Below are 22504 nucleotides of genomic sequence, written 5' to 3' on the forward strand. Positions count from 1 at the left end.
GTCTGTTACCTGGCCCTGGGGTGATTTAGGGCAGGGGAAATATTGACCCGTGTGAGAGTTAGATAAAGGAGGTGGTTGGGGGTGTGGACTCAGGATTGGTTGGTTTCTCCATGAAAGACAGGCTTACCAACAAATTGTTTACTATCTTTAGGAACTAACTAGCTCTGGGAGGGGCAGTCTCTCCCCAGTCACCAAGGCCCCCCAAGATGTCAAACCATCATAAAACATGGAAAATAAAACATGGTTAATGTACCCCTAGATCCCTGGGACTCCTCAAGTCCTACTCATTAGCCCCCCCATCTCCTCACCACATGTGAAGCCCAAAATGGATTGAAAGAATCAATCATCCCTGACTTCTAGTGGCATTTCAGATTTGAGGATACAATCTAATCATCATTTACTGTCTTATTTTTTTCATTGGTGTATCATATGTCACTCTTCCCTCCCCAAATAGCAAGACTTGAGGGGTTAGTGATCAAGTCCTGACTACTCTGCCAAATGCTGTCTTAGGATTTTAAGTCACTCTTCCTCTCTCTGAGCCTCACTTTCCTCTTCTGTTAAAAATGATGGACTTGGACCTGATGATCTCTAAGACTGCTTCCAGCACTGACATTCTATGACTCTACGGTTATGATCACCCTGAGGGCTGCAATTTCCTTCAGCAGGGCTGAAGTCCATTGTAGGTGACATTGTTAATGACCTAAGGGCAAACAGTGATCCCTGAAGTTAGGTGAGTGGATGTTTCCCAAGACTTCTCAGGGTTACAGTTTGCAAGCAGGGCTCAGAAAATAAGTCCAAGGAAGATAGCTTGTTAGAACTGGAAGACTTGGCTGTCCCATCCTTTTCCTCCTCCACCTCATCCTACTCCCACTGCCAAACGAAACAAAAAGGTCATCTTCTCCTGCATACACACACACACACACACACACACACACACACACACACACACACACCCCTAGATTCTTTTCTGAAATATGTGGGATGCATAAAACAGCAAATGGCGTCAGATATCAAGTTGGGCAAATACAGAGACAGCATTTTCAATCTCATTGAAAAGTATTTGTCAGAAATATGCCATTCATTCAGAGTCTCTAAGTGCTCTGTCAAGCTTTAACTTGATTAAAATTGAAAACCACATTGCTTGAAAACCAAACGTGAAATCGAAATCTCTTTACTCAGTGCTCTTACATTCTGAAGCCTGGGCTTATGGATTATCCTCAGTTAATTTATGCCATCTTTGTGCCATACATTAATTTTGAATATATTTGTTGAAAATTTCCTGTAGCTTGCATTTATGGTTGTCAAAGGGGCTTTTATCTTGAAAAAAATGGTGCTGGTTTTAATTACAATTCTAAATAGCTTCATAACCATCGTGAACCCTGGATTTACATCATCTTTATGACAGCCACGCAATTCCCGCTTTATTGATTTTGTCATTTGCTTCATTACAGTTAATGCAAACCTTTTGTACAGACACAATTCTGGTCTCGCGCTCTTCTTGAGGGGTTCGTATAGAGCATCACAACTGAAATGGACCCCGTCCTTCCACCCCCTGCTTCCACCGCAATGCTGACCAAAGGAAAAATCTGAACAGGAAATAGTTCCAAAGTGGCTATCCATCACAGACAAAGGAAATGTTAGCTCTGACTAGTCAACCCTTTCCTCTGATGGGATGGGTTCCGAATTTTCGGTCTTGAAGTCCTATGAGATGGCGTTACTCATTGTGGCCAGACCTTTGGGTTCGCCCCACACTGAGCCTCATCCGCCCTGTTTAGAGAGGACTCCTGGCAGCAACCACCACATTTCACATGCGAATCCTGAGTCCCCTGCACCAAGTCTGGCCAGGTGGGTACAAAAGTGTATTGGGATGTGGATGTGTTGCCCTCTGCTGAGGTTAGTCCCAGGATGTAATTGCCCAAGAAAGGATGTAAGGAACCTAGGATGGACAATTGAAACATTGGGTGGTGTATTTGAAAAGGAATGTTTTAAGGAAAAAAAAAATAGAACTAGAGTGAGGAAGAATAAGAAGACCCAAGCTCATCCATTTGTAACCCTCAGGCACAGGCTTCAGAAGGTTATCAACAGCTGAGGGAGCTGAGAAAGCTATTGGGCCCCCGATAAGTGAGGGAGGCTGCTTGGGGGAACTTTGTGGACAAAGCCCAGGACACTACGTAGGTGGAGTTTGGATGGTTGAGAAAACAACACTTTTGGCCTGGAATTGAGCATTTTTCCCCCTCAGGTCCAACTTGAAAGGGCCTTGCTTTTCCTAAACCGAGGATTATGAGAGAACTAGCCGTTAACTGGGATGTAAAAATAGGGTGAACTTGCCAGAAAGAGCAGTGTGTGTCCAAAGATCATTTCTAGAAGAGGTGAGGGGTCACATTTCTAATGTACTTTAGTGTTGAATCTTGGAAGGTCCTAGAAGGCTTTCTCTGCCCTCGCACCTCACAGCAACTTCTCAGTGAATCACTCAACGTAAGGGTATCACCCGGGATGGCTTTCTCCTCTTCCGCCTTCAGAGACTGTGTCCCCCGCTTCTATACTCTCATTTTGCCAGTCCCCTGTTTGATGGGGGAGTCTAGTCTCAGCTTTCTGAGGCCACTGTAAAAATGATTGAATGCTTTTCAAAAGTCATCTCTGACTAATGGGAGGGAGAAACAGGCTGGTTTCTGAGACATGCTGTTTCTGACTGAGAAGAGGAGACATTTCAAGGAGACAAGGTAGAAGGAGCCACAGCAGCCTGACCCCTTACTTCTAACTCCATAAACATCGAGAAGCTTGAGAGAGCTGGACTTGGCTTACCTAAGAAACGCTACATGAATCTCTACCCATGGGCTCTGCTGAGGGCTTCTGAGCTTGGTGGGTTTCCATGGGCCAGTTTGGCAGAAGTTAATACGACATTTCATTCATACTTGTATTTTTGTACAACCTACTGTTCAGACCTCCAATGCGTTGGAGGGTCCCTGTCTTGACTGTTCCAGACAGGAGGAAACTCATATTTGCATTCTCAACATACTGCATTAAAAATAAAATCTGACTCCTCGGATAGTGCTTGTAATAACAAAATCAGAAAATCCTCATGTGAGGACTCGGGCTGGATTAAAACTCTGCAGCCCTGAATATCCGTTCTGAAGGGGCGTATAGAAATCATCTACTCCATACCTTTGTTTTCTTCTAGGGAAATTTTAGACCAGAGAAGTTAGGCCAAAGGTCAAGATCCAGCAAGGTCAAAGATGCTTGTCATCTGATTCGCGAGCAAACTGTTTTTATTTTTTCCACTAAACCACACCATTTTAGATAAAACTCTACTGCTGGCAAATGAGAAAAAGAGAATCACTCTTCTTTTTTCCCCCCAGTGCAGTGCTTCTTATCCTCAGTTCTGAAGTGTGAGCCATGTCCTTACTTCCCTTTTCTGGAATCAGGGGAGGAATTAGAAGCTGCCTTCAGGCTTGAAATGACCAGCTGAAGAGCAGTAGCCGCAACAGAAAGCCAGAGACAGTCGCTCCGGACATGGCAGCTTGTCAGTAGAACTGGCCCTCACCTTGTACCGGGGTGGGAACCATCTCAGTGGGGCCCCTCTGGCTTCCAGCCCTTTCTCTCCTTTGTCCTTCAGGCCTCTTCCGTCTGGTCCCACTTTTTTGGATTTATTCAGCTCAGTGAGACCAATGTGACTGCTCCAAAGAGTCCTGGGAGAATTTGGAGACAAGCAGTAGGGAAAATGACTCACCATTTTCACCCAGCCCTCACCCCCATCCTTCTCCAGGAGACTTGCCTGGGGGGCTCTCGTAGCCCACCCAGACCAGAGGCCCAGGTGGGAAAAATCTCTGGTCAGAGATACTGCTCTCACTGCCCCCAGAGTAACAGCCAGGCCTGGTTTCTAACCTTCTCAGAGAGGGAAGCCAAAGAACCAATCTGAGGAAAGGCAAAAAGAAAATGAGGAACTCACTTGTGAAATGCAAATACAATCTCCTGAGGTCTCTGTGCTGGGTACCCATGGAGAGGAGGGCAGTGGTGTGGAAAATACAAAATAGTGGCTAATCCCACGACACTTTACATTTGACTTGGGAGTTGAGCAGGTGATGTTTTTCCCCCTTCCATCGACTTTACCATCTTCATTCTCTTTGCTTAAACCAATTTTATTTTTTCCTGAGCCTAGAGTGACAGGTAGTGTCCCCAAAGCAAGCTAGGAGAAAGAGTTTTAAAATTTGCAATAAATAATCCCCAAAAGTAGGTGGATTAAATCCCCCCGTGTTTCTCTCTTTCATTCTCATGGCTCTTCAAATACCAAGATATTTCTCTTCACATCCTGGGTTTACTGCCTGGTAGTGCCTGGTATAAGATGGGGCCCTGGGCTTCCCTGCCTTTCTCTGTGATGTTGTCACAGGGAAATTACCTCACGATGTGATGCTCTCATAAAGCTCCTCCTTGTCACAGAAAGAGCGATCTCTTTTATTTTCTTTTTTAGGTAAAGTTTACATGACATAGAATTAACCATTTTAAAGTGTTCAATTCAGTGGCATTTAGTACAACCACAATGTTGTGCAGCCGTCATTTTTATCTAGTTCCAAAACATTTTCTTCACCCCAAAAGGAAACCCCATGCCCATTAAGCAGTTACTCCCCATTCCCCCCTTGTCCCCAATCCCTGGCAACTGCTAATCAGTTTTCTGTTTTTATAGATTACCTGTCCTGGATATTTCACATAAATGGAATCTTATAATATGGATCCTTTTGTGACTGGCTTCTTTCACTTAGTATAATGTTTTCAAAGTTCATTCATATTGTAGCATGTATCAGTATTCCATTCCTTTTTTATGACTGAATAATATTCCATTGTATGTATGTACCATAGTTTGTCTATCCATTCATCCATTGATGGACATTTGGGTTGTTTCCGTCTTTTGGCCATTGTGAAGAGCATTTGTGTACAAGTTTTTGTCTGAACACCTGTTCAGTTCTTTGGGATATATCCCTAGGAGTGGAATTGCTGGGTCATCAGGTAATTCTATGTTTGACTTTTTGAGCAAACACCAACTGTTTTCCAGAGTGGCTGCACCGTTTTACATTCCCACCAGTGATGTGGGAGGGTCCCAATTTCTCCACATCCTTCCTGACACTTGCTTTCCATCTTTTTGATTATAGCCATCCTAGTCGGTTTAAAGTGGTATCTCATTGTGACCCCCTGGGTTTTGTACCAAGCACCTTCTACGCGCCAGGCACTGGGGCAGGTGCACTTGTGAGCTAGACAGATCCTGCCCCTGTTCTCCTGTCGCTGATGAGTCCAGGCATTCATTATTCATTAAAAGTAATAGTAAAGAAAACGAAGCTGGCCTTTTCCTAGAGTATTTCCGTGCTGTGCTTTAGCTGGATTAAATGTAGTTATCAGCACTGCCCATGTTGCTGAGTTTTGATGCCCCTCTTTTCAGCAGTTAATTACAGAGACCTTGATATCCCCTTACAGTGAGCTTACAAGACACATTTTAATTGGCTTCTGCTGCCACAGAGATACCTTTGAGTGACGCCTCGCTAATGGCCACTGACCCTGCACATCCTAGGACATGACCTGGTTAGTGCTGCCCAGTTGTTTCAGGACCCGCGGCTTGTATACCTTTGGAAGACAAGCCTGTGTCACCACTGGGGAAGGCTGTGCCCGGGGAAAGACTGATCTAAATCTGTGCAATTTGCAACTTGCCTGGAGCAAAGAAAGCCATTTCCCTGGATGTGCCTCCCCCCTGCTCAAGAAAGCACTAAGCTGTCCTGGCCTGGTCAGGAGGCCACTCGTCAGGTCCCAGTAGGTGACCTGGAATTGTAGCATCTCCTTAGGGGGCAGGTACCTGCCCATTATCCCAGCAACTGGAGCTAAAGTCAGTCTGCTTCCCCAAACGATCCCAGAAGTCAATTGGACTGGGACTCCTAGGGAATCTAATTGAGAGACACAGAGGGGACAGTGAGGAGACACTGTAGAGTATACAGCCCTTACCTACCATTTTCTGGGTAACAAGCTTGCAGGTCAATGAAAGCAGCTGGGTCCCAGTGACGTATGCCGAGACCAAATCCTGACTTTTTTCACCGGCCTGCTCCCAACCTAGGGTAACCGTATTATAACCGTATTATAACAGTCATAGTACAGGTTCCCTATCTTTGCACTTTGAAAATGAGAGAGGGGTGGGATAACATGGTGGGTAAGCCCCAAGGCTCCCGAATCAGGAAGGCAGATTTGAACCTGACTCTCCAATGGATTAGCTGAATTCCCTTGAAGATGCTAGATAACCTCTCTGAACCTTGGTTCCTTCGTGTGTTTACAACTAGTCCTACTGCTGAGAAGTAAATGCTTTAATGGAGGGATGACCAAAGGGTCAGGAGGGTTTGGAGAGAACAGTTCATTTTGTTGAGTTTGTCCAGGAAAGTTTCATAGAGGATGTGGCCTCTGAGGGGGGCCTTGATGGATGGGAAGGGATTCCCCAAACGGAGGAGGGGGAAAGGACCAGCATAATCGAGGCACAGAAATGTGTGAGTACTTGGTACACATTGTATAGAAAGTTGTAGAGCAAAGCCATGCTGAGGAGTCTGGGCTGTTTACAGAAAAACAGCATCACCCGTAGTCATTATGATCATGGACAGACTTGGGTTCAAGGCTGAGCTTAGAGATGGAATTCTCAACGCCTCACTTTTCTTTTCTGTAACATAGGGATGGATCGTGATGTAGTGAGCCCCAACGGAGATAAGACATCTAAGATGCTCAGCTCCATGCTCGATGCCTAATGAATGGTGAATAGATACTATGTGCAGTTATTATTGTGGTTGTGTTGTTGTTGTTACAATGTATAGCATAGGCCACAGGGAGTCATTGAAGGCTTGTAGGCAGATTAAAAAATGTTAAGATTAAGAAATTATAGACTACAGATGATGGTGTGGCGTTTGACTATTTTAAGTACTCAATATATTATTTGACTGGTTATTAATTGAAAATGGCCATCAAGAAATGAGGTTAGGGCCGGCCCCATGGCTTAGCGGTTAAGTGCGCGTGCTCTGCTACTGGCGGCCTGGGGTTCAGATCCCGGGCGTGCACTGATGCACCACTTCTCCAGCCATGCCGAGGCCACGTCCCACATACGGCAACTAGAAGGATGTGCAACTATGATATACAACTATCTACTGGGGCTTTGGGGAAAAAAAAAAAAGGAGGAGGATTGGCAATAGATGTTAGCTCAGAGCCAGTCTTCCTCAGCAAAAAGAGGAGGATTCGCATGGATGTTAGCTCAGGGCTGATCTTCCTCACAAAAAAGAAAAAAAAAAAAAAGAAATGAGGTTAAATTTTGCAATTACTCTCTTTAATGGTTCTTGCCTATGGGAATTGTAAATATGAGCTCATATTGACATCATTCTCCCAGTAAGAGAAAAATTTATATTTTTTTGGTATAGGTTTTTTAAGGCTTCTTATATTTTAATCTTATATCAGCTGGAAAAGTACAAAAAGCATGTGAGTCTGAACTGCTGCCCTCAGTCCAGAAAGAATATATTGAATATCTCAAGTAATAGATTCTTTGGTCTGGGATGGAAGAAGAAGGGATAAAGGGATAGACTCAAATCACAGAAGGATCTGAGTAAGATGAACAGGAACTTTTTCTTAAGAATCTCATAAGAAATTGACCTCAGGTCACATAACTTCAGAGCTGAAAGAGACTTTAGAGATTATGTAAGACGAATTCCTATATTTAATATTATTGATTTCAAAGCAAAGAAAATTAAGCTGTGCCACAAATACATTTTGAGTGCATGCATTCCATTACTTTCATACTTAAAACTTCCTTTTGGGCTAAATGGTATTCTCTCCATTTTACGGATGAAAAAACTGAGACTTGGGGGCGCGGATGGTGTCTTAGTCTGTTTGGGCTGCTATAACAAAATATAATAAAATAAAATGGGTGGCTTAAAGACAGCAGAAATTTGTTTCTCAGAGTTCTGGAGGCTGGGAAGTCTAAGATCAAGGAGGCAGCAGATTCTGTGTCAGCTGAGGGCCTGCTTCCTAAACAGCTTCCTAAACCTTCTTGCTGTAACATCATATGGTGGAAGGGGCAAGGGAGCTTTTTAGGTAGTCTTTTATAAAGGTACTAATCCCATTCACAAGGGCTTTACCCTCAGGACCTAATCACCTCCCAAAGGCCCCATCTCCTAATACAATCACTTTGGGGGATAGGTTTCAACATACGAATTTGGGGGGAGACACAAACATACAGTCTATGGCATTCTGCTCCTGGCCCCCCAAAATTCATGTCTTTCTCACATGCAAAATACATTCATTCCATCCCAATAGACCCAAACTCCTTATGGCATCGACTTAAAAGTCTCAAGTCCAGCATCTCATCTGAGTATCATCTAAATCAGATATGGGTGAGACTCAAGGTATGATTCATTCCAAGGCATATTACTCTGCAGCTGTGAACCTGTGAAACACACATATTATGTGCTTCCAAAATACAACGGTGGGACAGGCATAGGACAGACACTCCCATTCCAAAAGGGAGAAATAGGAAAGAAAGGAGTGACAGGTCGTGAGCAAGGCCAAAACCTCAAGACTCCAGAATAATCTCGGACTCAATGCTCTTTCCTCCAGGACCGCTGAGGGGAGGTCCCACTGTCCGGGCACACTGGGGCAGAGGTGAATCACTTCATTCACAGCGGTAGGCATATTTACAGGAAACCTTGGCTTCCATTTTATAAAAAATGAGTACAAATGTTGAGAGCCTCCAAAAGGTTAGTTAGCATGGGCTGGAAATGTGAGTAAATTCAAGGGAAAGTCTTAAATTTCTACATGAGAGATCCATGTAATTCTTTCAAATGGAAATAAAGATCTTTCGAGGCCTTAAGAGGCCATCTCTGCCCTCCACTGATACAGCCTTGATGCTCTGTCAAGGAGAGATCCAGGACTTCAAGTGCTGCTTATGACCCTGCATTTGAATGAAAACCAGCCTTCTGCCTGGGTGCTAATGCCGTTTGGGTCAAGGAGGAAAAACTCCGCTCTGGTTGCTGCTTGTCGGTCATATTCATGCAGCTGGAATAGTTTATCCCCTGAGTCCAACAAAAAAATTTCTGAAACCCCCAAGGGAGTGAAAAAATAAAAAACTCACTACAGTTTTTGCTGGTCGATTTTTTTAAAAGGAGTGAAAAACAGAGATGTGGGAAATAACTTTTCAGGCCTGGTAACAAAGGCACATTTCATCTTTCCAGTGTCTCACTCCCTCTCGTCTTTGCCAGGGAGGAACCCCAGATGGTTATCGCTCAAGAGTGTAACTAGGGAAACCACCAACCTGCCCCAATCGCTATGGAGACAGCCTTTCATTTGTTCAGCCTCTGAGTATTCATGACACGGATACGTCTTACAAAGAGATTTTGATTCCCAATGAGGAAGGTTGAGAATGCACATTAAACATTTCAGCTCCTTTCAGGGATCCCACCAGCCTAGTTGTAGGTGTGTTTGTAAAGGGACAGCCCATTTTGTAGTAGATGCAGTGAGGAGCCTTTTAGAGCTGACATAACTGAAAGCCGAGTTTGTGAATCAACAGACATTGTAAGGTTTAGGGACACTGGAGAAGGAATGATGTGCTGAGAATAAATCCATTTCCAGTGGAGTCAGCCCCAGGGGTGAACAACCCGCACAGTTTGCATGAGACTGATGAGCTTCCCAGGACGGGTCGCAGTGGTTTCAGCCCTAAAACAGGGAGAGTTGCAGGCAACCCTCAGCAAGGTGGACATCCTGGGGATGAAGCCCTTTGATCTTAGTATCGGGTAGACACAAGAAAGGGTGGATTTGAAGCACGCCTCAGAACATGACAGCACGTTTTGCAAACAATGCTCAAGCTTCTTTGGTCCCTTGATATGAAAGTTGCTGGGAAACAAATAAAACTCTCTGATCGGGACTATGGGGTGTTTTAGTTTGATTTGCTTTTTGTTTGTTTTATTTATCTAGAAATGCCAGAAATTTGTTTCAAATGGAAACTTGTCCAAATTAAATGAGAGCTCAGCTTCTTCCCAACAACTATCCTTCGTGCTAAATTGCTTTGCAGGGATTCTCCCCCTGCATTTTCCAGCACAAATTCATTTGCCAAATCCCCAACAAACCGGAAACTATGTAAACACCAAGTGGAGTTATTGATATTTCCCAGCGATGTGTAAAACACCCCTTTATTCTCCAAGGTCTGGCGTGCCTCTCTGGTGCTAATCCATCATCTGTGTTTGCATGATTGCAGAGCTCGCTTTCAGGAGCATCTACTGGAGTGGATGCGGTTGTTCTCCTGCAGAGAAGTTGCATATGTTGAACAGCAATGTGATATATACTAAATAAAAGGTGTTACGCTAGCCGTGTGGCAAAGTATGCGTAACGATGCTTGTTAAAGTGGATTCATGCTTCAATTTTTGACTAAGTTCTAGGCCGGATGTTCTGATCAGAGGGCTTAAATAACCTAGGGTTCTGTCCTTTACAAAGTAGGCTTGGTTGGTTGAAGTCTTTGGACAATCACTTAATTACCTAAATATCTCTGTAAATGTGACCAGATACAAGCATATTAAATTTCAGAAGTCAACAATCACTTACTTTACCTATTTTATAATATACATTTGTATGTACATGCATATAATTGGGAGATATTACATGTAATTATTATGTAGGAAAAATAGGCATGAAGTTGTCAGTTCTATAGACAGGAATCTTTGTGGATACATAAATAATTCATGGATCAGTAAACATATCTATATGCATGTATTCTTGGGTCTGGTGGACAAAATGTGCAAAATAATAGATTCACCTCTTTTTGCTGATTTGAGATGTCATTTTAATGTGGAATTACAGTAGCTCCTTAAGGATGAGAAGTAGTGACAATTCATTAGCACACTGTGGCTTAGATCAAGTGTTTGATTTGCCTACAAAGTGTGACCAGTCCTCAATTATAGGAAGCATACACATTTCTTTTGAACATAAGTTTTTTTCCTTTTGCCAGTTAAAATAACCTTGAGCTTTATTTTTTTTTTCTTTTGAAGACCCCAGCCAGCAGCAGACAAATGCTTCTATAATTTGTTCTTCAATAATGAATTTTTTAGAATGTTAAACTGTCGTAAAAAAACAACCTTCAGAAGCGGTACTACATTTCTTGTTTTCTGCTTAAAGGACAATTGAATAATGGAGAGAAAAGAAATAGCATGTCAAGGCTACATCAGGTTTTGTCTTCTGGCTTGGTTTAAGAAATCAGGGCTTCCCCAGGCTTTTTTTTTTGTAAATAGTTGCAATATTCTATTTCTCCTTAGGGTAGAAAAAGAAGTGCGCTTCGAATATGTATATGTATGAACATATATATTTCATCAAAAACAAATTCAAATTAGTTTCATTTTTAGAATTCTCTTATACCTTTTAAAATAATTGAAATGTAAAAACCACAGGTAGTAACCTTCTTCCAGATATTTTCAATGGATGTCTTACACTTCATTCTGTATCCGGGGTACCTAATACAGTGTGAACATCTAATAAGACTCAGTTGCTCTTATGGGTTAATTAATTGTTGGATTCTGAGACCATAGATTTGCTTTGAATTTCTTGTAAGGCTTCCCCTGTGAATTTCACGAGGAAGTCCTTCCTCTTATTTTACACATTTTGTGTGCATAGTTTTGCTCAGAAATTAGCAAACTATTTGACTCCAAAGGGTGCTGAACCTTAGCTGCTTCTCCATTTGGCATGAGGTTGACTGCAGCCGCTCTAGCTACAGTCCTAGAACGAGGCACTACAGCTGGATTTGGGGCCCGGAGCAACAGCGCCCTGAGGCTAAGTTGAACCATCCATGGGTGGAGATGCCTGGGACCCCCCAGAACATCTGGCAAGAAGTGAATATCTGGATGGATGTGCCCTGGTATGTAGACATTGCGTCTAGATAACTAGTTGGGAATTCTACTTTTCTTCCGGATGTCCAAAGCCTGTTTCTGGAGATTTCTATTTTCAAAGTATTCCTCATGGGGACTCAAATGCATCATAGAAATCATGAAATTTTCTTTCTTCTACTCTTGTTGTGGTGGTAGTGGTAGTTGGGAGATAGGTAGATTGCTTTTAATATTGTGATCAGTTTTTTTAAACCCTTTTTTAAGGATTTAGATATACTTCTTTAAATTTTTGAACCACAAAAATATTTCTATCCTGCTTCAATTTTGAAATTTGAAGTTGTGATTGAAAGAGATGAATGGTGATAATATTACACTTACGAATGGGAATTCTTACGAAAGTGCTATCTCCCTGTCTGCTGTTTGTGGAGATTAAGTCCTCACTCACGCTGGCTTTCCTTTCTGACTTGTTTATATTCTCAGAGAATAAAAATACAGTAGCCAGAAAGCTCCTCTTGGGGAGTCTGCATTTAGTTCTTGTCTGAGGATTCCTTTCTAGATGGACTCTGGTATCATTTTAGCACTCACATTGTTTGCCGAAATCCAAGCTGCCCAGGGAAATTAGAGCAGTTAATTTAATATCATGAATGTTTTGGGGCTTCCTGGCTTATTCACAGGCAGGAGAGTGCAAATCAAATTGGTGTTCTGTATGAAGCAGAGGACAAGAAAATTTGCCTCCAAAAAATATCAAACTCTCCCTGCATCCACTGCCTTCCTGCTCCTCCTCTTCACCCTGGGCCCGTGGAAATCTTACTTTATTCCACGAGTCCTCCCCAGATGCTCCCCAGGAGAGGTCTGTGTGGCAGACACCCTGGCACTGTGCTAGGCACTGGGGTAGGTTATTTTGTGTGGTAAGAAGAAAGGATTCAGTAGCAGTGTAAAATACGCTTCTTATTGCCGAGGCAAAACAGAAAGAGCTGTCAGGCATCCTAAAACTGCCGGGTTCTTTGTGCTCCCATTTCCAAAGTTCCCTGTGCCACGCTCCTGAGGAACCGTGTTTTGTATGGGGTGGGCTATGGGCTTTTTTGATTTGTTTCTGAGAGGATCTTTGAACGAGTCCTTTGAAAGGCATGATATGTACCTTTGACCTGAAAGCTTAGGACACATGTCGGCTGCCTCCATCAACCCCCAGAAGCAAACCGCTAAGTCAAAAGCTTTGGCCTTAGCTCCGCAAGGTTCTCTGTGTTTAGTAGTGCTCCCCTCCCAACACTCCTCAAGAAATGCAGGGCTTACCTTTATCTCGCCTCCCCTCTCTTGTGCTTCAGGACTAACTTTTGTGCGTCTGAGCTGTAATTTTGAAAGAAAAAGAAACCTTGTCTGAACAAGTGTGTATTTACTTTGTTTTAGGGACCTAGCTTATTTGCATGAAATATCAGAATTGATTGCAGAAATTAATGAGCTTTTTACAGATTTTCTGATGCTCAGTGCCATGAAAATATAATAGCTGGGAAGTGAAGTACCTGTTAGGTTTTCGTTTGCCTGATGGGCCCCTCGTGGGCCTTGCACTCCTGTAGCCTCACATAACGCACCATGCATCTTGGGTGTGGCTCTTTGACTACCAAGGATGGGATACTGTTTATCTGTGGTTAAAATGAAAGGAGATAATCTTGGTTACAATAAATGTTTTCTAGAAAAGCTCACTTCAACATAAATTTTTTAAATTTTGATACATTTCATATGTTCTAAAATAGTCTATAAAATACACCTGCCGAGATGCTTATGTTAAAGCTGTTTTCTCCGTTACTAATAAACAACTAGGTGTCACCTTGTTGTTTATTAGCAACGGAGAAAACAGCTTTAACCCACTGAGACTATTTAAACATCACGTAATTGACAATGTATTAGACATCTCTGCTTCTAGCCTTAAAATGATTAGGGCCGTCCCTAAGATGCTGTCCCCACCACTTCAGTATCCTGGGTTGCAGGACACTGATGGGACATTGAGTAGTGGGGTTTTTTTTAATGTTTTGCACATCTCCTTTCTCCTACCATTTTTTATCTGTTTCCACCGCTTAACTTTTTCTCTTCTGTGAGACTCTCTTCTCCCCTGCAGATTGCATCCTTGCCATGTAAAATTGTGTACATGTAGAGTATCCTGTTTGATTTCTGGTGTTCTCATAAAGAAAAGGAATAGAAAAAGCTTCACAAATCCAGGAAATAGATAATATTCTAATAGCAAGGACCTCTCTGAAATGTCTGCACAAAAGCAGATGCTCCACAGACTGCCAACTCTACCCACTACCCCAGACTTCCCAATTTGATGATTTAGTTACTTTTCTACTTAGGCAGATGGTGCCGTTTTTGCCGAATTCAGCAAGTTCATCGAACAATTTCTGGGAGCCGAAAGCCAGCTCCACTATGTTTCTGCTTGGTAAGGTTTGGTGGCCTTGGCGTAGGGCGATGGTTGTTGATTCATCGGCCCTTAAACCGATGATAAATCTAGAAGCTAGGCTGAAGTACTAGGCTGCCTTAATAGAACCTTTGCAGGGAATCAGTGGCCCCAACACTTAGGGAAAATCTATGAAAAGGAGGCTCAGCAAACTCACATTAAGAAAGACTCCGGGGTGAAGGGGATAATTGGGTACATGTGTGTGGTGATGGGTTGTAATTAGTATTTTGGTGGTGAACATGATGTAATCTATGCAGAAATAGAAGTACAATGATGTACACCTGAAATTTTTACAATGTTATAAACCAATGTTACTGCAATAAACAAAACATTAAAAAAAAAAAAAAAAAAAAAAAAGAAAGACTCCGGAAGAATTCAGGGTAGCGAGAACTCTGCAATTCTGTGCGAGTGGCCATCAGGAAGAACTTTGAACACTAGATATAGAACCGTCAACCTAAAGAGTGCTTCTGCTTTTTGAGATACCCATTTCCTCTTTATTTTTAAATTCAAAATGTCTGGTGTCTTGTATGGTGAGCGTCTATTGAGATGATTCAGTTCCCCATAATACTGTGGCAGAGCCCATCTGCTGTGATGCTCTACATCACTCTAATTGTACATATTTCATTCATGTGCATTTACACTATCCCGTGTCTGTATATTTTTTCAATGATAATAATATTTTAATTTTAATTCCACCTTCCTTCAGTAGAGTATAAAACACTCCACGAGGGTCACCAAATGTAGCTTTGACACATCTTTTGCAGAGAGTTGTCTCGGGATACATTATCGCAAGTTACAAACGAAAAGTCCGGCAGCAGGAAATCCCTCCACCTGAGAGGGGCTGATTTTTTCTGAGACAAAAGAAAGAAAAAAGAGTCTACAGGTATAAGGGCTATACGTCTTTTGGCCAGCCCCCTCAAAGACCTTGGTGTGTTCTGCACGCAAAATACTATAGACCGTGTGGTGCTGATAACCATTTTCTGGATAACATTTTTTTTTTTTTTAGAAATCAAATGAGTTATATATAATATATGATATTTAAGTTGGGGTGTGGTCCTGGTAAATATCCTTACACATCAGATATATTTTGATTTAGAGATAACGGTATCTATTTGTTATCCCTCAACTAAAATACCTCAGTCCCCAACTAGAAAGTGTATTAGTCAAGGCAGCTTTTTAAAAGACATTATTTTCATGCTCATCAGATGGAAAGGGAAATAAAAAAGGAGTCCTGAAATAGGTGCATTTAATTCTCCCCAATTTAAATTTAAGTGGTACATCTTTAAGGCAATAACAATATCCCTTTTCTTCCTCCATCAGGAACGTTTCCATCAATGGATTTCTTTAATGTTGATGATGGTTGGTGCAGTTTGAGGGAATCTGTATTTAGTCAGAAAATGCTTCAATAGAATGACCTACCAGATGGGCCCCGTAACAAAGCACAGAGGCATCAACTACCACAGACATTTGGTGCTTAGAATAATAAAAAGACTATAAAATTAGATTAGTTGAGTCTAATTTGGAATTGGTATATTCCCCATGCACCCTCGCCGCTCTTGGGCAGATAAAGCCTTGAGATTTAGCACTGTGTCAGAGCAGGAGACTGCAACTTCCAGTAAAAGGGAGACGAGGGAGAGGGAGAGAGGAAAAAAGCATTCTGGGAGGTCGCGGAGGGCAGAGCAGTGACCTCCAATGATTTACAGGCCTTTAGCTTAATGAAATTGTTTCAGTGACATGACGGTAAGAGCTCGTAATGGATTGGATGCCCTAATGTAATGAAATTACTCCCTTCTGCCTAAAAAAAAAAAAAAAAAAAAATGCGCAATTAATATTTACTGAGACCTGACAGCCTTTGGTGCGCTCGTCTGTGTAGTTCTCTCAGACAGTCAGAGAGGAGAGACGGAGCAGCGTGGCAGACAGGCTGGCTCTGCGCGAGCTCCAGGCGGGGAGGAGCAGAGCCTGCAAGGGGTGGAGGGACAGGCGCTCGGGTGGCCAGGGATGCCCAGCCCGGGCCGCCCGGCTCCTCGGCGCTGCCCCCACTCAGCCTTCATGCTCTCCCCTTGCTTTTCCACAGGCAACTGGACAACAACCACATCAGCTGCATTGAAGATGGAGCCTTCCGAGCGCTGCGCGATTTGGAGATCCTGTGAGTTGATTTTGCGATCGCTGCCTTGTGTGCGTGTGTGTCCGTGTGAGGAGGAGAGAGGGGGAGCGTGTGTGCAGCGGGGTCCGTGTGGATGCATTTCTGTGTCTTCTGCTGCAGTGCTATTAAAATTGGGAACCGGGAGATCCCTCCGGCTCACCTTGGCCAAAGTGTTTGCAGGCAGCAAAGTGTGATTTCTCACCTCCCACAAACTGGGGTTCCTGCTAATTAAGTCTCAATTGAGTCCTTTCTCCCCTCGTGCTCCGGCAGTATTTGTTGCTGGATGAGACAGATGGGCTGGAGTAGCCCCCCAGCGCCTGGCAGAGCATTCAGGGAGAGTCTGTTTGAGTGTGGGCATGCCAGGAGACAGGTTACAGGTCTGGAAAATGAGAAGGGGGAGCACAGGGGGTCAGTTGGAATCACCCAGAATCAGACGGGGACCTTGGCACTGAACTGGGGGGAATGCGAAACAGCCTGGTCAAGTCCAGTCATTGCTGTTGCTCCTGGGATCTCATCTCAGATTTAAATCCAAACTTTAGGCAGTAACCTTAAAGTGACTGGGGGGGGAAAGATGAGTGGACCCCTCCCCAGAATCCCACTCTGTACACCTTGTCTAGAAAAAAATGTGTAGCTGCCTTTCTGTGTTCTGGATTTTCAAATAGGTCTAGCCAAGGAAACCTGATTTCCAGAGGGGAAAGTCGGCTAGGAGTCATCTTGGGGTCATTCAAAGTAAAGTTGAATTGTGTAAGAAGACATTTTGATTGTTCTCACCCACAACTACACCTCTAGCTGTCTCTGATTTGGGGAAACCTGGAGAGGAAGGCAATAAAGCCTAGTAGAACTTGTGTCAGGAGACATGTAGTTCTGTCCCAACCCAGCCCCTAATTCGCTGTGTGACCTTGGGCAAGTCCCTTCTGCGCTCGGATCCTCAGTTTTCTCCTTTGGAAAATGAAGGTATTGGTTGCTATATCTTGAGGGTGACTTCGTTTTCCAAGTTCCGTAACTGCTTGGTTCTAAAAATGATTCTAGTGGTACAGTTCTGTCCAGTGAATGATAAGGGTAGGATCTGTTAAGCATCCCCCTGAAAATAAAAAATTACATAGTCACCAGGTTACATATCTCTGACTTCCGGAAGAATGAATAAATGTCGAACACATAAATGAATGAAGATATTAAAATGTCCCTTGGCACATAAAGGAAGGAGCAAAAGGTCCTCCCTCCACCTTCCTTTTCACCTGACCCTGCAGACAGTAGCAACGGGTTGGAGAAAGCCTCTCCACGTTGTGTGAGAGGAAGGTGATTCCAAGAGGAATCACGGGAAATAAAGGGGGATGCTGATGCTGCAAGCTGCTGGAAATCTGATGAAAGCCGAGAATTCCCGGTACAGAAAAGGCAGGACCCAGAGCCAGGGAGGTCAGGTTGTCATTCCTAAGATGGATGGTCTCTCCTCACCCAAACTCTGACCCCGGAAACGGCAACAAATGCGTGTCTGCTAGGAAGAGGATGCCAGCCCTAATTTAGTAACCTAGGGCTTCTCTTATCAAGAGGCAGGAGCTAAGAAGGGTAGACACGATTTTCCCTGCCTGCAAAAAAGCCTTTGTAGAAAGGGCTACTAGGAGCGTATCACCCTATTCTTGAGAAGGATGAGAAAATTCCTTGGGAAGAAACCAGGAAATGGAAGTCACCAGCTGCCACGAAACAGCTGTGACGACCTGACAGCCCACATGTTGGTTCTCTCTACTAGGACTGGGATCATCTCGCCTCACCAGGAAGGCTGTCGGGGAAGAGGGAAGGGCTTTACAGTCAGACACACCTGGGCGCGTCTGGGACTTTGGCCAAGCTACTCAATCTCTCTGAGTCTGTTTCCTTAACTTTAAGAGGAGACGCCTTATATACTACATAGGAAGGGGCTGTCTAACTTCCCTTCTACTTCCCTAACTTTCTACCGTGCTCTCACCCCCATGAAACTCCTGTCCAGGACAGGATTGGACTGTTCCTCTCTATTCAGATGTTTGTTATATAAAAAAAAAAAATGTTGGTATCCAAGTACACCAGATCTCTCAAACTTGAAGCTTAAAAACCTATGATGAAACAACAAAGTTCTCATTCCCCGTCATTGCAAAGAAGCCCACAGGATCTGATTAGTTTATCTTTTCAATTCCAAACAAAGCCAGATCAATAGCTTTGTTTTAAAGACGCTCTCATTTGGCTTCACATGGCTAAGTACTTAAAATTAATCATAATCAGTTATTCCATGGGTTTTTAATTTCCAGGAGAGGCACACAGCTTTGGAACCATCCATCTTAATGGTGAACCATTCTGAAATTGGCTGGAGCTGACATCTCCATTTAAAGAATCTCCCCTCCCCACCCCCAGACCTTCCAAATCTCATCTACACATTGACATTTTATAATACTTCCCTGTAATCACAACTTAGACACCATAAGAAATCTTCACAATGAAATAATAAATAGGAACTAAGTGAAGGCATCATACATCAACTTAATAAATTCTTCAGAGAGAGAGAGGAGTTCAAAACACCCTATCCCCAGAAATGTCATCTTTCAGTATCTAAAACTTTAAAAGTCTGCAAATTATGAAGACAAAATATAGTATTTCAGGTATGTTTTCTCTCTGACATCAGGCAGCATGAAGTACAAAACAAGGAAAAACTCATGATTACCTCATGGAAAGCTCTCTCAAAATTAACTTCAGGAGAGTTTGTGGATGTCAACTACTAGTGGAAATATTCACACAAGATCACGCTGTTATTCCGTCCTTTCTATGGATGGAAATGCCGTAAAACTTCTTTCCATCAAGGCTGAGGTTAGTTTCTCCAGTTACATTGAATGAGAGTTTAGGAGGCAGGTCTGGGCAGAAACCACTGGCAGTGAGGACCGAGGAACTGGTGCAAGGTTGGAAAAGACCGAAATCTACCCACCTCAACCTCATTTTTGGCTCATGTCCCAATGGGGGATGTCCAGCACAGAGTCTGGTAGACAAAGGAAAAGAGCCACCACCCTCCCATTTTCAGGTAGCCAGAAGAAGGAGTGAGAAGAAAAGCATAGTTCGGGTGAAACTTCTCAAGGCTCCGGTGCCCCTGCAGGGGAGGAATCCCGATGCAAATGGTAATAGCTAGCTTTTGTTGTGCGGTTACGCATACCCAACACCGTAACCAGTGCTTTCACATACATCATCTCTTTGCATCTTCACAATCCCTCTATGAAGCTGCTATTATTGTCGTCCTCTTTTTACAGAGGAATAACCCATTTCAGAGAAGCCAAGTAACTGCTTAACTAGTAAGCAGCAGAGCCTGTGGGATTAACCATCCCACCAAGCTGCCTTTCTGGTCTGTGATGCCAAGGCTGTCATGGTCTTGGCTCCCCTGAAGCATGGCCCACGTGTGCCGCAGAGGGATGTGAACTGGCCCCCAAGAGCTGGGCTGGGGGAGCTATCAGTGACTCACAATCCTGCCGGGGAGAATGTCCTCCCACACGCTTGTGACATTTTCCTTCCCTTTACCCACTTTACAGGTCCCCACAAAGTTGAAGGTAAATCAAACTCACAGGGGAAAGGGAATAATCCTGCTTTATCACTGTCTTACATTCTGGTCCCAGAGATGATGTATTCTCACTTCTGGACATCGCCAATTGACTTTGGCACTCAGTGGTTTGGGGGCACCATTGTCTGGACCTCCCCAAAATACAGCCCCAACTTTCTATATGGCACTTGAGGTTCTTCACTGAGGGACCCTGTTTTCTGTGAGGCTGATGCCCTCTGTTACCCAAGTCATTGCCCTTTCATTTCTACTTGGTTCTATACAGTTGGCGGTTCACATGCTAGGTTTTCTCTAAGCAAGATGTGCTTATACTGCAGTCCAGTGTGCCAAGACCGCATTTCCAGCCCTGTCTGGTCAGGAATCATTTGTGGGGGTACTCTGAGCCCCTGCCAGTGAGGTTGAGGACGGCCAGGCATTTCACCAATTATACCAGGCTCCTCCTTGCCCACATGCCATCCTGGGTCAGAAAAATGTTTAATGAAAAAAAATATTAAGAGTATGGACAAATGAAACAAAAATGAGAAAACCTAGTTAATAAAATATTTATTTAATTTTTTTCAATGGTATTGCTGGAGAATACAAAAGATTTTCAGACATTGTCTCCTGACTACATGTAGCTAAGCAAAAGTTCGGTGGATGTGCTGCCAAAAATGCCAGACCAAAGATGTCAGGAACACATCCTGAAAACGCTCTCGTCTCCCAGTGAGTGGTCTGCCCTTGATAAATCACTGGTACCCGCTAAATTGCATGCAGATCCACAAGTCTGCAGATAACCAGTGTGTGCTGTTTTGAAGGTCTCGCTCCCATCTATGTCACTTGCCAATTTTGGAAATTCAGTGACATTGTTATTGGCTGGTCCTGGAAGGACCTTAAATGTCTCCAGGATGACCTCTTATTGTTGAGATAAGACACAGAGAGGCTGAGAGCAGGGCCAGGACTAAAGAGAGGCCCGTGCCTCCTAACATTTTACACCTTAGACACCCCATTTCCCTCCCCCTAGTCCCAGCCCTGGCTAGGAGACTTGCCAAGGGCACCAGCAGGTTGGCAATAGCAAAGGGACTAGAACCTGAGTCTTGTGACCCCTGATCCTGTGTTCTTTGCCGTCGCTGGGCACCTCCATGCCATTAGTCTGTTCTGAAGAAGCCCCCCAGTAAGATGGGGGATGATCCTAAGTGCAGTTGCCCTTTCTAAACTCATCATTAAGTGTTTCATGTTAGTTGGGAGATTGGAGGGCAAACTTTAGTCCATGACAGAATCAAGGGATGATCTTGCTTTCAGCTCTCTTGAAACCAGAGGTTGCAAAGTAGACCACAGACTATATTTAAACTTATGATCTTTTTCACAAAAGTCTAGATTTCCAGCTTTGGATTTTTGGCAAACCAGAAGCATTGGCAACCCTGGGCTGCATTTCTGCATTGGGACAGTCAGTTGTGGCTGAAAAGCACATACCCTCCTTAGATGGGCACATAGACTCTGCCTTCCCACTGACCTCCACCCGTTTCAGTTACCTGCCAGCCCAGGCAGCTGCTGCTGTAATCCATCCGAGAAGCAAGGACACACTGTGTGCCAGCATAGTGCCGGATGTGGGGGACAGTAAAGCTTTAGGTGAGCAGGTGCTCTGGCAGATCAAGCTCTATGGGCCAGAGCTTACCAGGCTTGTGAATGGACATGCTCAGATAGCAAGCGCTAAATGACGTGGAGTCCAAGACTCCCAAACTGAGCAAGGACACCGCAGAAGCCATCAGGAATGTCTCATGCCTCATCTTCTCGGAAGTTCTTCTCAAGAGTTGAATTAGCCTCCAAATTCCCTTTGATTTTACAGCAGTTATAATTTGTACATATGATGAGAAACAAGAGACGAACACCCTCTGCCCTGTTTCTTGCTCCCCAGACCCCTGAGTCAGCCCGTGTACTGAGCTCCCTCTCAGCCCGCATTTAGGGAAGAGAGATTGAAGAGTTAAAGCAGTGGTGGGAATTAACCAGACTTTTAGGGTAGTTCTAACTCAACTACATCTGGGCAGGTACGACATGGCCTGACCCTGAGCCCAACTTGTAGATACAGAGAATGAATGAAGAAGAAAGTTCTTTCCTGGTATAAGAATAAGGCAGTGAAAAGACATTGACAGCAGTCCTGATACAAAGATCAGGGTGTGCTCACTCTCCTAGAGTAGGGTTGTTGTCCTGGCTGAGGGGTGCTGGGCACTGGGCGTTGGGACATTTGTAAACATTGTTGGTCCAGTTCAGAAACCCCAGAGCTTAATGCAAGTGGCGGTGTGTCCTCCACTTCAAATGAGCTTCCTCTGGGCGTGGAACTAGATGTTCTGATTAACAAATACTAATAATGTAATAACGTATGATATAATACAATGATATAACAATTATTAGTATAGTTATTATAAATATTATAGTTACTGTTATAGCCTCCATTTTTTAGCATCTGCTGTCTTCCAGGCACAGTGATAAGACGTTAGAATGCAGCATTTTATGTAAATCCT

The 22504-nt window shown here is 43.6% G+C and overlaps 1 protein-coding gene across 1 annotated transcript in view; it reads left to right on the plus strand.

The window, feature by feature from the left end:
- Positions 1-22504, plus strand: part of SLIT3 (slit guidance ligand 3) — a 602543-nt gene that overhangs the window by 415615 nt on the left and 164424 nt on the right. Inside the window, exon 6 of the mRNA XM_014786114.2 lies at positions 16382-16453. Coding sequence (XP_014641600.2) covers positions 16382-16453 — 72 coding nt within the window. The remainder of the gene's footprint in view (positions 1-16381; positions 16454-22504) is intronic.

The sequence above is a fragment of the Ceratotherium simum genome, chromosome 4 (genome assembly GCF_057802395.1).
Source record: "Ceratotherium simum simum isolate JZ-2026a chromosome 4, ASM5780239v1, whole genome shotgun sequence".
Taxonomy (NCBI): domain Eukaryota; kingdom Metazoa; phylum Chordata; class Mammalia; order Perissodactyla; family Rhinocerotidae; genus Ceratotherium; species Ceratotherium simum.